Source organism: Patagioenas fasciata, chromosome 2 (assembly GCF_037038585.1).
Source record: "Patagioenas fasciata isolate bPatFas1 chromosome 2, bPatFas1.hap1, whole genome shotgun sequence".
NCBI classification, from domain to species: Eukaryota; Metazoa; Chordata; class Aves; order Columbiformes; family Columbidae; genus Patagioenas; species Patagioenas fasciata.
The window spans coordinates 149,610,277-149,627,536 of record NC_092521.1 but is presented as its reverse complement, the minus strand read 5'-3'; the positions used below and the strand labels follow the sequence as shown (position 1 = coordinate 149,627,536).

The 17,260-nt window shown below is 40.2% G+C and overlaps 2 protein-coding genes across 9 annotated transcripts in view; one reads left to right on the top strand and one right to left on the bottom strand.

Moving 5' to 3' along the window:
• Window positions 1-10,991, top strand: part of DNAJC1 (DnaJ heat shock protein family (Hsp40) member C1) — a 103,477-nt gene extending 92,486 nt beyond the window's left edge. The window contains exons 10-12 of the mRNA XM_065831081.2: window positions 8,716-8,764; window positions 9,254-9,723; window positions 10,773-10,991. Coding sequence (XP_065687153.1) covers window positions 8,716-8,764; window positions 9,254-9,723; window positions 10,773-10,841 — 588 coding nt within the window. The 3' untranslated portion in view covers window positions 10,842-10,991. The remainder of the gene's footprint in view (window positions 1-8,715; window positions 8,765-9,253; window positions 9,724-10,772) is intronic.
• Window positions 10,992-14,669: 3,678 nt separating this feature from the next.
• The window catches only part of MLLT10 (MLLT10 histone lysine methyltransferase DOT1L cofactor), a 141,181-nt gene continuing 138,590 nt past the window's right edge, over window positions 14,670-17,260 (bottom strand). For 7 of the 8 annotated variants that reach the window (XM_071805213.1, XM_065829973.2, XM_071805212.1 and 4 more), the window contains one exon: window positions 14,670-16,303. In XM_071805213.1, coding sequence (XP_071661314.1) covers window positions 16,235-16,303 — 69 coding nt within the window. In that variant the 3' untranslated portion in view covers window positions 14,670-16,234. The remainder of the gene's footprint in view (window positions 16,304-17,260) is intronic. The other variant, XM_065829971.2, reaches the window with a different exon arrangement.

The window sequence follows — 17,260 nt, the reverse complement described above, 5'->3', positions numbered from 1 at the left end:
TATTTCCAGAGAGGTTTGTTCAGCTTGCAAAATTCTTCATTGATTTTGCTAGAACATGACTTTGATACACTAGACCTGCTGAGCACATGTAAATATTACAGAGCTAAGTGGAACTGGAAGTATATTGGAAGAGCAGTAGAACTCAAAAAGGTCGGGACAAATTAGAAAAATAAGATGCAAAAAATAGGGTGAAATGAAAAAGATAGTTTATGCAAGGACACCCAGCAAGATGGTGATCAGGTTCACAAATAAAAGAAATCAAACAACTGGCTAGGGGTATCTCCCAAAAAGCAGGAGGAATGTGGAGATAATGAGCTGGATAGAAGCGAACAAATAGTGAGTTACTGTGAAAAAGGCAAGTGTCTTACAGAGAACATACAACCAGGAGGATGGTAAACTTGCATCTGCAGCCTTAGTTTGTGTCTTGTTTTCAGTGTTGCACTTAAACACATGATAAAGAGTCCAGATGAGAATAAAGAGAATAGTACATCTATAAAGTATGTCTGACAAGGAAAGATTGTGAAGGAATTCATGTTGAGGGACTGAAAGAGAAGATGAACTGAGGAGGTTAGTATTCTACTGCAGAACAGGAGAACTGGAAAGAGGAATGGGCTTGTGCTATGCATTGGTTTAATAGGGCAAAAAGTAATTACCCCAAATTTTATCATGGGCTGCAAAGTTAGACATTGAGGGGCAAAGAATTCCAGTGGAGAGGATAGAGCAATGGAATAAGCTGCTGTGGGGTTTCTACCTTGGCAGCCAAACATCTGCGAGAACTGACATGAATGCAGTGATTCTGCCTGAGGTTAGGTCCTGCTCCTCACAGGGCCTGTGATTAGACTAGCAAGTGCGAGCTATCTAGGAGGAAAGGGGGAGGAAACAAAACCTTCCCTGCAATTGGAAGCATGTGTGAACTCATTTTAAAAATGCAGAATTAAAGCCAGATAGTCACCATAGTTGGTTAGTAATCACTGCTTATACCTTAGCTGGGTTGTTCTTAAATTCAGTAATTCCTACTAAGTGTTCTTTCAGATTTTTTTTTATTTTCTACTAATATTCAAATTGAGGTTTTGTAGACAGTTAAGTTTGTTACTTGTGTTATTTCTGAAAATATTACACAAATAAGGCTTACTAGAAGGCCCATTACATGAGTACATCTGCCAGATTCCCCATCCAAGCAGGTACATCCACACAATGGGATGCAGACCACTGGGAAGGTGCCAGCCGAAATGCAGCAATAACAGCTCTGTCCGTGCTGTAGTGCCCCTGAGCTCCTTCAGCTCTGCTGCTTCTGTCTGTGCTGCCTCATGTGATATCAGCATAAATATCTTTGCAACAGATGCGTGTGCTTTTCAGCTCAGACTTAGGGTAAGTTTGCAACTGTGGTGCAGACATGCTATAAGAAGGTTTATTACTTTAACTTTTGTCATGTTAAATATAGAATATGTTTATCTTGTCTGTCTTCAGGAGGGCAGCTTTTAACAGCCAATGAATAATCAACCCAAAATAGATGAAGTTAAGTTATGCTTATTTTATCAGTATGTTTAAATATTTAATTGTCATCTTAATATGTGCATGTTAGGAACTTAGAAATCTTTTTCCCATAAAGACGATTTTCAAGTGGCTTAGTAGAACGAAATCTTATTGCTTTTGCAACTGAAAGCTTCTACAGCTTTTTGAAGTCATTTTTATTGCAAATGGCTGGTGTTATAAATTAGATTTTCAAGTATTTTGATTATGAAAGGGAAATGGAGTTCAGTTAACTCTAATCAGGGTTCTTGCTTGCTGACCTGGTTACCTGTACCACTGCTCTCTGTCATGCTCTAAACATCTGTTCTTTGACCCATTTTCCTTGCTGAATTTGTTGCTCCAGGGTTAGTTCTCATTCCTGTCCTTGAATACTTAAGGAAATAATTGACCTTTTAAAACAAAATAAAAAAGTTATGTTTGAATTTCCTAAGCACTGTGAACACCCTATAACATAGTGTAAATAATGAATGGAATGGAGTTGCAAGACTACTATTTCTGTGGAAATTATATTGTTTGATTTGACAAATGCTAAGCCTTATGAAGATTTATAATAACGATTGTCGGCTTTTGCTGAATTCAAAAATTGAAAAAAACAACTTAGATGTGAAGTTACGGAGGTATATTGTACATGACAATAGCTACCCTTATAGATAAAAAAAAAATATTTGCTGAAAGGCATAAATTAATTTCAGTAACTACAAAGGACCTTCAAATTGTAAAAATAACAGAGGAAGTAAAAGCTGTCTGGCATGCCAAACAGACTTTAATGTGATTATTAGGTACAGGTTTTTTAAATTAAAGGCAGAGAGATCTCAGATTTCATACTTGTGAATTAATATCATTCACTTGTCTTTCAGGATTTAAGCGGATTCTGTTTGCTCCCGCGGTCACTAATCTCATGAATTTGTGTTGCAAAAACAGCCTGACTGGGATTTGCTGATTGTATAGGAAAACACTGAGGTAGACAGCAAAACAATAGACAGGTGGATATATTTGAGCAGACATTCTGAATTATCATGAAACCTGAAAGCATAAGATTTGAGTGGTGCTGTTTTTGTGGTATCTCTTGTATGTCCATGCAACAGTGTCAGCCTTTAACTCAGACTGTGAGAGTTCATACTCATTGTCCTTTATATGCCATTCTAAAATAGATTCCCTATATTTGACAAATGCAAGCTCATTACGTTTCCACCAAGAAAACATCTATATGATAAATGATCCATATGTAAAAGTTCATGAATTTATTAGGTTTTTTGCTTCTGGAGATGAAGTGTTTTCCTAAGTCTGTTTTACATTTCATTTTGTGTACTCTGTGTTAACTCAGTTACTGTGCTTTCTAGTTGTGGGTATTCTGAAACATTCACCTCTAGCAGCTTGAATATATTTATGTAATCAATAGTTCTTCCAGTTGCCTATTGAAGTATAAAGACCTGGCTCTGGATGGAGGTCCAAAAGAGGTTATGAATATCTAAGATGGGATTTAGATCGTACATAGGTCATGTAGATCCCTCAATCTGAGAGTGAAATCTTTGAAACACCTGTCAAATCCCACAGGCTCTGCCGATGCTTGGAGGGGAGGAAAAGGTGGTTGCTGTTTACAGTTCCCCTCTTGGACAGAGGTTTATTTTTGTGCTCTCCTACAGTTGCCCCTACAGTTTTTATAGAATTGGGCAGCACAATGCATCTTATTACCCAAATGCAAAATGGATTGATTTCCTTCTCATAAAGCATGACCAGGGCGTTCTTCTCACTTAAAGGAGAAAGATTTTTACAGAAGACAGTGGGACACCAGCTTTTAATTCAAATAGATGGCTTGTGGTCAAGCCAGTGCTGCAGCAGGTTTAAAAAGTGACTTGAACTAATGTAACATCCTGCATACATCCTAGTGAGCTGGGTTTGAACTCCACTGCAGAATTCAAATCTTCTGACTCTTAGGAAAGGTAATGCATTTTGCAGCAACAGTCACGAAATAAGATGTCTGAGTAGTTGTTGCAACAGGCATTTGAGCCAAACTCCTCTCTTACATGAGTGTCCGTAGTATTGAGCTACAGATTTTCAAACATTGATTTTTAACTGCCCTGCCCTTCCCCCCACCAAAAAAAAAAAAAAAAGCCTAGTATGACGTTTCCAACATAATGACAATTCTAGTTGCCGAGTTCTTCCTCTTTCTGTGTCCTGAATAAAGGAGTAATTCTTCTGCTGTTTTAAATTAACTCTTTGGGCACTTAAACTGGAAAGAGGCTAGTGTTCTACATCTGGTGATTTAGGCCAAGTTTGCCTATCTTAGTTCATTCAAGAATAAAAGCACATTGTCCATAAAATAATAATTTGTTACGTTAGCATTAAATTCAACATGTCATTTACATAGTGGATAAAGATTAGTTATATTACATACTTCTTTTGAGAAAATTGGTGACAATCTACTAAGCAATCTGTTATAAGCAGTACCAAAACAAAGATGTGTCTTCTAACTTGAAATATTTTAAGAGATCAAGTAAATTGCAAATAAGGACACGTGCAAAAGATGGAGAACAATATGGCTTGATGTTGCAGTATTTGAAACTTCACCAATCTGTTTAAACTGGAAGACAATTTTAGCGGTTTTCTTAGTGTATGTAGAGGAAGTTTATAAAGCAACAAATTTTGAATGTGTCATGTGAAAATAAAGGGATGGTCGTTACTGTTGTCTGACTTGGATCGCACAGTTCTTGATGTAGTTGTGGTTGCTATGAAAAAGCTATTTAGATGTAGATTGGAAGAATAACTCTGTCAAGCAGATAGTGGTTGTGAGGAGAGAACTTCAAATTTGACAGTTTACTCTGTGCTGTTCTGGAAGTTTAGACCTGCAGAAAACCTACTCCTTTAACCAAGCCAGGAAGGCAATAAAGTCCTTCAGTGTCTGGCTGTCCTTTGTGAGAAAAATGTGATTTTTAACTCAAATTAGCCTCAGAGATTCAGGAAATTCCTCACTGCTGCATATATTAGCCTCTGCTACTCACAGACTACGTCCACGTTATTTTTTTCTGTAATTCCACAGATCTTGGTATTTTTGCATGACATAACTGGCCAGAGAACGTGCAGGAAGATAACAATGGGGTGAACAGAACGCTGCTTCTGGGACAGCAAATTTATGATAGCTGATGCTGGGAAACTGTGGCAGCTTTAGAAGATATTTAAAGAACATCTGCTCAGGAAGATGCTAAGAATAGTAAACAATTCTATCAGGACCTCCAGTTTTCAGCGGTACAATAACATGCCATCCTTCTTTGAGAGAAGGTTATGTACGTTTGGGAAGCCAAGTGACCTGGGTTATCTCTTCCTCTACAAAAAAAACCACATTATTTTCTCTGAATGTTGCCGGAACCCAAGAGATTTGTACTTATGTAATTATCTGGTGCAATCCTGATCAAAATAGTATCTTCTTCAGAGAAGGAAGGCAGCCTGCCACGTGAGGAAATGCTGAGAGGATGGGGCTTGTTCAGCCTTGAGAAAAGAAGGCTTAGGGGAGACCTCATCACTGTGTTCCGGTATTTAAAGGGAAGATGATATTTACAGAGGAGATGGAGACTCCCTTTTTACAGGGAGCCATATGGAAAAGATGAAGACCAATTGGTACAAGCTACTCCTGGGGAGATTCCAACTGCACGCAAGAGGGAAATTTTTCACTACAAGAACAATCAGCCATTGGAATAATCTCCCCAGGGAAGTGGTGGATTCCCCAACACTGGACACTTTAAAGGTTCAGCTTGACAGGGTGCTGGGCCGTTGTGTCTAGTGTGTGTTTCTGCCAAAAAAGGTTGGACCGGATGATTGTTGTGGTCCCTTCCAGCCTGGTATTCTGTGATTCTGTGATTGCTGTCTGCAGAAGATTGCCAGGAGTCAGCAAAATGACAAAGGCTTTCCAGCCCTGTTGGCTGTGCCCGGTGAAGCCGGGCTGGTCGTGGAGGGTCCAGCTGAAGTGATGGGCTGGTGGCTGCTGCTCTGGTAATGGGGAACTGCTCTTCAGCTTGTGCAGAATTGCTCTTTCTCTCTGTTCGGCATCAGTAGGATGACTGTACCTGACTTCACCGGGTTTTCCCTCTAGATCTATCACAATTCTGTGCTTTTATATTCCTGCCTTCCCGGCAGGATGAAAAGTAGCTTCTCATTCATGTCAGAGCAAAATTTGCTTTTGCCTGTGCTACTGAGTCTTTTAAGCTGACTCTGAATAATATATTTTTCTAATCCTGTGTGTCTCTGAAGCATCGATTGTCCCATCTGAAAGAGGTGGCAGGTGTCCTGGATAACAAGAGCTTTGACATGTGGATAGTCACGATGAGGAATGTTTTTACTGCTGGGTGTCTTGTTGAGTAGCAACTAGTCTTGTGATCTGGACTAATTGTCAGCAGTACAGGAGAAAACCAGCTCTGTCTGGCTTTCATCGCATAAATTTGTCCCCCTGACTCCACTTGCTTTCAATAAAATCTTTTTGTAGCTGAAGACCTATTGAAACTGAATTCAGAAGAGAATTCTCAGAAACAGACTGTTCTGTGGCTTCTTTCTGTAGGTCCCATAGTAAGATGGTTTGATTTCTACTTCAGCAATTTGATTGCTTGCATCCAGCATGGGTTTTTTTCTGGTCATCCTTCTCTAAGAAAATCTGTTTCACTGTGCATGTGATTGCCTGACTTGACTTGTAATTTCTGTGATCAGTGGTGGACTACAGGGCTGCCTGGGTTATTTGGACATAGAAACAGCAACATTTAAAGTTGATTCCTACGAAAAAATGCCGTGTGTCTGTTCAGTGCTACAGATACTTGCAGGAATAGGAGATCTACCCTCTTCTGTTTTAAATCAATTTAACAGTCTTGATCCTTGTTATTTAAGGTGTCCCCAGACCCAGGATTTCTTAAGGGCTCGCTAATGCTCTGCTGAAAGCTGTTGTCAATAACAGCAGGCTTTTAGCACAACTTTCCACAGTCATGATAAAACTCGTAACTTCATATATATGAAAACTGTAATTTTGAAGTTTTATGCAGGAACAATCTGCAAAGATAACTAGAAGAGTAGATCTACAACTGCTTCATGCTTTGGATAACAATATTTCCAAGTATGTTATCTGTTACCTAATGAAAAAGTAATGATAAAAGCAAGTTATGATAACAAATCGATTAGAGAAAGCAATGGAACAACTTAGGTTGCATAACTTAGGTGTTTGCGTTGTTTAGGTTTTTTTTAAATCACCATTAAGAACTAGGTGGTAGATACTACTACTCACCGCAGGAGAGGAAATATAAATTGATATTAAGGATGTCAGAAAGCATGGAGGAACTGGCAACTGAAAAGGCTGCAAATTTGAGTGGCAAGAGCAATGATTAAATTCAAACAGATCAAATTGAAATACAATTTAATATGTTCCTTAGGTTGAATTCCTAATAATCCTTAGTAGTTTAATACTAACATGTTATGATTCTTGCCCTGTGTCAGCACCTTCAACAGCAGTGACAGTTGAAGCTTATGGACAAATAAATCTTAAGTCTACATAAGAGACACCTGAACTCTCAGTGAAATGACCTGGTGTAAACATGAACTTTACATAGCACCTGGAAAAGGACTTGCAAAATCATCCATATGAAGAAGAAAGCTGACAAAAAAAAAAAAGAGTAACAGACAATCTTCTCATGTAACCTGTGAATGATGATTGTGAAGCCGTAAGAAGCTTGATGAGTTGTCAAACTTGTGTCAACTGAAGGTGCTTGTTCAGTGTTTGAAATTGTAGATTTTCAATATCTAAACCATACACACAGTTATTTCCAGCTTACCTGGTGGATGTTCAAATTGAAAGTCTGTCAAAATAGGGACAGGTATCATAATGCTTTCAAATGAGAGAGTCTTGGAAATATTAGATGTCGTAAAGGGAGTAACTTGCTGCAAGTGCTGTCTCTGGGTTCACCAAGTTGTTATGGTCGAATCTATGCAAAATTAGATAAGCCACAGCAAGAGTGTTACTTCTGAATGCTTTACATGTAGGGGCAAATGTGAAATGCCATTACGATCTAGGAATAAACCAAAATCCTTCACTGTTCTAGTGGAAAAGGCTTGTTCAGATTCTAATTCAATTAGACGTAATACCCAGCAAAATTTGTATCTGTTATGGGATACCTATGCTAACCTAATTTGGGCGTATCTTGTCTTGTAAAGAGAACTTCAATCCAGCGTATTGATTTGCACCACTGCCAATGTGAAGTTTCTGTTGCAAGTGTGGTCTCACTTTGAAAGATAAAAGGATAATTGGCCACCTCTGAAAACGTCAGAGGTTCACCATCAAGAAAACTGAACATTGGCCTTGAGGTAGCAACTCAGCGTATCTGTTGTGTTTGCCATTTATTCTATTCTGTTTTGTTCCAGGAATCTTCTTTTTTTCCTGCCTTCTTGGCCTTATGAGTAGGCTGCAAATCTTTGAAGGAAGTACTTAAAAAATGGCAAAATGGTTTAGAAATGGTTCTCTGGAATACATGAACGTAGGTGGATAAAGCTTTGTCATGCTCACGATGAATCCACTGCATCATTGCAGTAAGCTCTAAATGATCAGCTACTTGTTTGCATGGCAAGTTCTTCTCACTCTTTTCAAAATAAATTATTATAATCCAGTTCATGTAACATGATTTCTATTTAAGAGATGCATAATAGGACACCACTAAGGATCTACTTTCTTCAGGTATCAAAATTGGATTCCTCTTCACTCAACTTTTTAAAGCATTGGTCCTGTAGAGACACTCTGCTAATCATGAAAATGGAACACAAGCATTTTAATTTGGATTATTTTATGATATGTAGAAGATAACTGATTGTTTCCTTTTTTCTCCTCTCCTTGTTGTATTTTTTGGTTAGAGAATTGGGGGTTAACAATGAAAGAAAATAAAATTTGAATATCAACTGTGATGTATTATGGTGATAGGAACAGAAATATGTAGCATTGCTTAGAATAATAAGTTAGGAATGTTTTAAGAAAGAAAAAGTTTAGAAAGGTACTTTTTGCAAACTTGGGATCCGTATCTGAACAAAGCCCGCAGAACACCACCAACCCCAGTCTATTTAATGTATGTTCAGCGTTGGTATTTTGCAGTAAGCTGCTAATGAATTCTTCAATAGCCCAAATAATGTAATTTTTAATAGTCCTTTATTTTTTTCCTTGTTTCCATGCAGGTTACCATGAAAGCCAAGCAACTGAAGGATTCCGTTACACACACACCAGGTGTGTGCTCTAGATCCTCACTGGTGCTTACGCAGAGCATGGTGTCTGGATTCTGTCCATGCAAACCCAGCGCGATTTGTACCTTTCGGGGTTCACTTTGCAGAGGGACCTTTGCATCCTTGCCTTACTGCGAGCAAACACCTGACGGGAGTTCTGAGGAGATGTTTCCCTTCGCTGCCTCCTCCCAGCCTTGCTGACTCAGTTTATTGTGGTTTTGTTCATTTGTTCAGGCTCTTCTGTTACGTTTGTTTGTATCAATGTGGTCATTTCCTAGTACTTCACATATACCAGATAAGATCATAATTGGCAAAATTCATTGTTTCATAACAAATACCTTGATATCTCAATAAGCATTTTTCTTAAGTTCTTCATGCAGAAGAGCCTTTTCTCCTCTCTGCACTATTCCTGGTGTCTTTTATTTGTGGGCAGTTCCCTGCTTGTTTGTGGCTTTATTTTTTTTCACAAGTGTAACAACAGTTCTTTTAACAGGTATCATTAGGCTCTCGGAGCTTAAAACGCTGGCCCAGAATTCCAAGAATGTCAAAGTCAACGTGAATTTACCCGACCACATAATCACCCAGCGAGAAAGGGAGGAGGGCGAGGAGGGGAACTACGATCAGATCCCAGAGCAGACGGATGTCCAAGCAGATCAGGAGACCACAGCAAGCGAAATCAGGCACCGCAAACGGAAAATTGTCAAAGCACCTGAAATGACTCTACCAGCCATGAAAGAGGCAGCAGAAGAGAAGGGCAGAGGAAGACGCCAGAAGGATTTTGATAACACCGAGCAAGAGGAAGAGAGTGATGATGAGAGCAGGAAAAGAGAGAAGAGCCGCGTCCCAGAAGAACTGTGGACTCAAAATCAACAGAAGCTTCTTGAAATGGCCTTGCAGCAGTATCCCAAGGGAACATCGGATCGCTGGGATAAAATAGCAAAATGTGTTCCTGGAAAGAGCAAGGTATGCTTAGCTTTGTTTGAACTGCAGTATAAATTGAGGGGAAGCAGATTTTCTACCAATTTTATGATCACCTTAAGAACTGAGGGTCCATGCGGAAAGGTGCAATCTTTGCCTAGCCCTCAGTCCGCATGTGATCAACCTAAAGAGCATTACTGTCATGTTTGTTGTTTTTTATTTAAAAGATATTTTCATTTAATTCAGTTTGCTTGATCTGTTACAGAAAACATTTAAATACCTCCTGTTTCATTTAAAATACCTACCTCTCCTCTGCCTTTCAGATCTTCAGTTGCAGGACAAATTAGATTTTAAAACAAATTTTGATTCAAAGTTAGTAACCAAATGTTGGTGAGCCGCTTTGCTTACACTTTTACAATACCTTTCTCAACCCATCTCAATGAACAAACTAAGTAATCCATCTGCAAGTGTTAAATGCTCAATAATCTATCTAATGTTCTTTTGTAAGTATAATCTTTTAAAAATAGTGCTCATTGTGATATAGTTGGTTTGTGCTAGATTTCATAGTAGTTGTGATTGATAGCTTAGTTTGCTTGCATTGTAGCTGCAGAAAATCCTAATTTTATTTGTGCCAAACATGGAAACATGGGTGTGGGCTGGAGCGTTTCTGTGGCGCAGAAGCTGCTCAGCAGCATCTGGTGTCAGTAGGTGCCGGGCTGGTGACCGCAGGGGCTCGTCCTCACCCGCTCACCCAGAGTCACTGCCCTGGCACAGGTACCGCGACACGAGTGCTTGATAACTGCTCGTGCGGTCGCTGTCGACAAGCACCTGGCAACTGTTTCGTTGGGTTTGTGTGCTCTTTAAGGAAAGAAAGTATCCATTAAGAAATGTAAATTACAAGCTCATCTTTCTGATCTGCTCTTCACTTGATGCAGTTTCTCCTTCTGAAATTCAGTGCACAACTTAAACAATAAAGCACCCCCAAACCCCCCCAGCCCCCGGAACCTGGCTCTCCTAGAACGAGGCAGCGCGTATAGAGTTAAAGCAATACCAAAATATTGAACTTTAATTAACACTTCTGTTTTTCCTTTTAGGAGGAGTGTATAGCAAGATACAAGTTGCTTGTTGAACTGGTACAAAAGAAAAAAATGGCTAAAAGCTGAATGCTCTGAGCAGAAGAGATGTAGCTCATCTTTGTCAAAATGGGGCTTTACATCTCGCATGCAGGAAACTGCATTTTTGTACCTCACTATTTTTATGCGTCATGTGCCTTAGTAAAAGAAAATATTAATAAATAATCTTATACCATCTTACCTACTTTGTGTGTTGAAGAATGAAGGGGTATGTTTGCGTTGGAGAGCTCCTTATGCAGAGGTGTGATAACAAGGTCTTAAAAATGACTGGACCTTCAGGAGAAGCCCCACTGATAATTGCGTACTGGAACTGGTAGGTTTACAGCTAATGAATATACACAATATAAAGAATTTTAAATCTTGTTTTGAAAATTAGAATTGAGCTGAAGCTGTTAACCAAGGACGAGAGTAATAGAACTCTGCACTCGAGGTATTTTTTCTTTCTGGCAGCTATAAATAGAAGACAATATGCTCACCAGCGTGTCTGCTGCTGCGTGAAATGTCTGTTCCTTCCATCAATATTTTGAAAGCAGCAGTATTTGTAACTGTAAATTCCATTTACATTAATATACATCTGCAATACCATTCCCTTTTTACCAGCTATGCAGACTAATGCACAGGGATATCTGGTAGTGCTGGTTTTTGGAAAAGTTGAAATGGGTGAGAACATTCAAGGCCTCTCATGAAGATCCGTCGGGCAAGGGCGTCCTGACCAGTTCTTAAGTACAGAACAGGTGTTATTGTGGGGGGGGTGGGGGGGTGGACTAAATATAGTTTGATCTTATTTTTGAAGAATAGGTAATAAGGGTTGTTAATTCATTACTTGCTATTTTGTTTTTCATAATTTTGGAAAAGTTTTACAAAGCTTAAAATGCTGCAATGAGGGGTACTTAATGGGCTGTAACTTGGAACAGTGATCGTAGTCTTTTGCAAGAAACATTTAGGACTTGCTTTTTTAAAAGATTTAGAGCTTGTGCTGATTTAGTACCAAGATTCTAATAAGTTTTTGAGCACTAATTCAAAATTAAAATGGAAAATCAGAGGATCATGTATCTGAACTCAAAGTCGGAGCTTGGTGGCTGAAATCTCCATCAACTTTCTGCCATTTACACCACTGATTTTCTTTTTTTCCCCCAGTAACTGTTTGCAAGTTGTGTGGCCTCTGACAGATCAGCATTGCACAAAACTTCATCCCCGTCCCATAAAACTTTGCACTTGCGTCATCTCTGTGGCTCCCTGAGGCAGTTTATACGGAACTGTTCTATGTGAACATAGGCTACGTGGCTATGAGGAATAATAATGGGCTCAGTTTGGGGCAAGAAATAGTTTAGGGGCAAATGTCGTAAGGACTTGGGGGGACTTTGACACCTTTTATCATTGGAAATCTGAAAACTTACTTATCTGTGCAAGAGCAGCTGCTTGAGACTTGCCCACATCCCTCCTGTGCATGTGGTGGTAACTGCCCGCTCCCCATGCAACACCTGCAGATTCCATCCACCCCAGGCTTTCCAGAGGGAGCTCTAAGGAGCAGGGACAAGCACCACTGACGGTAAGAAACTTTTTTTGTCTTTTCTTTGTTTTTAAGAACAGTCACACCGAGAAACTTAAAGCAGTGTTCCTGACAAATGCAGCTTATCTGAAGGAAGACCAGGCTGGGCAAAGATGGTACATGTCATTGTGTCACACCGCTCAGGCTGAGTACCTGAAGCAATGGATGTCAGTGTTTAATTGCAGGCACTGCTCATGCCTGGATGGAAGTGAATTGATGGATTGTGTCCTAATTGCCTGAAGAATCAAGCTGCCTGCAAGCAGAGGCGAGCTGGCAGTATCAGAGAAATGCACAGGCCGTGAGCCAGTGGCAGAACCAACTGGCTCATTGTCAGGAACTGGAAAGGCTTTGCAACACACTGGGGTGCGATTTGGAACGGGAGGGGCGTTTCACACGCAGTGCTCTGGCAGGGCAGGTCTTGGTGAGGAACGCGAGTCGGTGTCCAGGCTCGGTGGATCTGACCTGCAGAGATACCTGTGCAGGAGCGAGCCTTTGCCTAGTGCTGAAGTGAGAGCTTCGTCAGGCCCCATCCAATCTTACTGCACATTGGGTTCCTCAAGGGCCAAAGGAGTTGGCCCAGCCTAAGCTTTGGCTTTTGTTTGGCTGCGGGGAGGAAGGTGGTATAGGTGGAGTCCAAGATGTTCAGGGCCTCTCAGTGTCCTCTCCTGTGGGTCCAAGGTGTGCTCTGCATGGAGAGACAACTGGCCCTTCTGGCAGTGGCTCTCATCTGTGGTAACGGAGGTCAGATGTGGTGCTCACTAGAGAAGTGGTAAATCAGAGCCAGGCTTAGTTTTCTCATGGTTCTGGTATCCACCACCAAAGCTAGTTTTTCTAAAACTTTGTCGCCATGAAATTTGATGTCACTTCGGGCTTGGGATTTAAACAACTTTTTCTAACTTTGGTTGTAGCACGGAGTGCAGATTTTCTTTAAGTAATGCTAGTATTTTGCCTGCTAGCAAAATATGTTTTCCTTTCCTGGGCAGTTGTGAGCTGTAGTGCCCTTTGCACAACAGCTTTATGCATGAAAAGCTTCTGGTCTTAAAGGACCTGTGCTGTGGCTTCTGTACTGTGACTTGCACCTAAATGAGCCAGGTCTGAGTGTATGTTGAGCATCTTTGCATGTCCCTCTTGCTGGGATAGGCAAGACACTACAGAAGGGCAGCTCAGCATCTTTGATGGCAGGTCAGGATCTGCAAAATCATGGAAACAAGGATGGGTTTGGCTGCATCTGGCCCTCAGGTGAACTTGGCTGTGATGTGGTCTCTTTTCCTTAAAGGGCTGGTGAACTGGAGTTTTGTTTGGATGTCAGCACTGTCCTTGTCATTATTTCCCTGCTGTTGTTGGTCCCTCATGACTATGCTTACCATAAAACATCCATTGCTATTGTGGGATTCTGGCACCAATCTCTAACAAGTTGAGATTTTATGAATGTCCCGAATTTGACCTTTGCACTAGTATTTATTTCCAACTTTGTCCCTCTCATGCTTCTGTGCATCTTACCAAGAGACACACACCAGAGTTTAGGCAGTCCCTCTCAAGTGAAAGAAACACACAAGCAAAAACCACTCGTAGTGGTCTCTGTGGTATTGCTCCAGCAGGAGTGTGACAGCTTACTGATACTTGTCTGCCAGGCAAAGTTTTTCTCTTCAGCTGAGGGCTTTTCTTCCCATTCATCTACAGGTGAGGCTCTGTGAACTCTTAGTGGCCCAGCGTACATGAGCTCTATGCTCTCCCTTGGCACCAACAAATAGTCCACACCCATCAGGGAGCCAGTGCTAGGGGTGACCTGGGTGGTGCACAGGTTCAAGCTGTGGAAATGCCTGGTCTGCCCAGCTTTCACCTCACTTCATAAACCAGTCAGCAGCTGCCCCTAGAAGGTGGGGGGTATCTTCTAGCCCCCATGGCTGAGGAGCCATTCAGGAGGTGGGACTCAAGAGATGCTCCTTCCCCTCAGCACAGGCACTGCGCACATGTAGAACCCGTCCCACGCTGCAGCGCCCTCACAAGGCACTGCAGCAGCGCTCTGCTCCGGCTCCTGCACGGGGATTTCTCTTTGAAGGATGAAAGGAAAACACCCCCGATGTCAGACTGTGGCACAGGGCTGCAGTGGGACGTGTACCCGCGTACGCAAAAACGTCCCGAACAGTACTGCAGCTGCATCACTGTCACTTGACAGCAAAAAATCTACACTAGAAACATGTTTTAAAATTTGTTGTAGTAAATTTCAGTGCAATTGAAATCCTGCCTGTCATGCGATGTTAGTAGAAATACTCAATTTTTGTACAAGACTCACATTCACACAAGCAGTATACAACCATAAACATTATTAAAGTTTATTAACAAAAGCTTTGTACATATCTTTTCATACACCTGGAATTTTACATCTAGTGAAAATAACAGCACATTTCCATCTTACCTTTTGTACAAATTGTTACAGAATATCCACCAGTGGGTTGAGTAAGTAAAATAAACCACTGGATTACTTTTGTAAAGTATCTACAAAAGTGATTTGTGACATTTTAAAAAAATTCCCCAGGACATATAAAAATAAATTATTTTTACTTTTTCAATTAAATCTACTAATTAGAAATATTACAAATCAAAATATCAATGTTTTCTTGTGAATTCTTCACAATACAAAACAGATTCACAAAACTTTATTTACAGAAATGAGGTAAGAACTGTGCAATGTTTAACTAAGAAACATATTGCAGAATTAACATGTTCTTCCAAATAAGTACACAGTGGAGGTCTAATTACAGCTGGGTCTTTTCCTCTAATAATTCCCACCTTACTATTGATTAGTGGTCATTGCCCCCATTTAAACTGTCCTTCACCGTACTGCATAGACTCACGCCATGAAATCAGCTGCTGTTGGAAGTGGTGTAACACAAGTTCACCCGTTTCAACCACTGGTAAATTCTAGTGGGAAATATTAACTCACTTTTTTGGTAATTTATTAGTGAAAAGTGACCCAGGTAACAATCTGCCTGAGCTATCTACAGTGGTATAAACACCTCTAGTAAAGGCAGAACACGGCTGCTGGTGCAACACAGAATATTCCCTCTGCTAGCAAGGGCAGTCTAGTGCATCATCCGCTGTTTGCAGCCATTTCAACAAAGGGGAGGTAGCAACAGGCACTTGGTTTCGGCCAAACACTACACGTACTTCTTCCAGTGTGGCCTCATCTGGTAAGAAAACTCTGTCACTGGAACCAAACCGGTTCCTTTAAAAACCTCAGAACTCTAAAACCTACACCAAAATTAATAAACTTTGGATTCCATACTGTAATTCTTACTCTGTAAAAGCTCCCACTATATAACAACAGGAATTTAAAGGAATAAAAAGTCCAGAAGTGGATTCCCTTATGAGTTAGGTTTCAAAAGAGGTGTGTAAAAAAAAAAGACAAGATGCAAGTCCAGGCTGCCATGACAAGCTGAGTCTAAATAGATACATTGCAACTGCAGCAGCAGATCAGACTGGCTTGGGTTGGGCTGTGAAACTACTGCTCTGAAACCGGAGTTCTGCAGGACTGCAGACACTTTTCTAACCTTTACATTTATAAGATCAGGACTGAAGAGTCAATTGTATGTTTTTCTATGGTTGAATTTGTACTTAGTACCATCATATTGACATCATTATGGTTTGCAGAGTTTTATCTACTTCACAGTCTGAAACATTAAAAAGTACATCCATTTTAGTGCAACAAGAAAGCAAAGGAAAGCCTACCAAAAAATATCCTTATTAAAATCATCACCATTTTGCTGTGCAGTAAGTGTTCCTTGTTGCATTTCTTCAATCGCAGGAAGGCAAACTGCAGTTCGCAGCCAGAGGAAGTGCTATAACAGCAGGACATGCAGTTCTCAAGTATCATTCAAATGTCAACTCTTCTCTGATGCAACTGGTCCAGTTTTATCATTGAGCCTCTGTGTAAGAGAAAATACTTCTAAAAATCAGATTATAAAATACAGAGTTAAGTAAAATTAAATTCATACAAATGCAAAGCAAATGAGGTACATCTACTAGAGCTATCCAAATAGTAACTTTTGCCTTGTAAAGAATAATTATGTATTAGAGAATAAGAAGTGAGAAAGGAAGGAATAATCACAGGAGTAGTCCCACACTGAAGCAATTCCTACTACGGGCAGCACGGCTCCCCTAACAGAACAACTTTGCTCCTACTCCCGTTCAAACCCAACTCGCTGCTCTGCTGTTGGTCTCTCCTTAGAACTGCAGGATGGTCAAAACCAATCCCAGGTGACTCTGCCAGCCACATTGTACTCGCTGGAGAGAGGCAAAATCTGCCCTTCTCCACCAGGATAGAAATAGCGTTTCCATTCTGCCCCTATCACAGTTCTGTTTCTTTCATGAATTGCTACAAAGTCATTTCCTACAAATGTTGAACAAGACTGAGCAAAAACCTCACTTGATTCGCTTCATTTAGCAATGCTTGAAAACATGTTCCAACTGGAAATGAGATTAAAACATTCAAACTTTTGGCTAATAGAGAATTTGTTAAAAAATCTTTTTTGAATTAAAATAGTTCAACAATCCAGTGCAATCTGTCTCAACTGTAACCTTTTTTAGAAAAAAATAAAAACAATTTCAAAAGAAATTTATTTCTAAGGGGGTTGTTCAGAAGATGTTCTGAGATTTCCTGGAATGGTTTCCAGCTAATGTTAAAGAACAAAGACAAAAATTGTAACAACATATTTGTAAAGTACCCTAGTTCTGCCTGGTCATGCTGTCCAAACCTAGTAATAGCCATTTCAAAAAATTCAAAATAAGGTCACATATATAATAGTTTGTTCTGATGCAAACTAAATAACGGCTCTCAATTCCATTCACGACTCATTTTTAGAAAATGAGGTGCGATAGATTTTAAACATACTAGAACAAA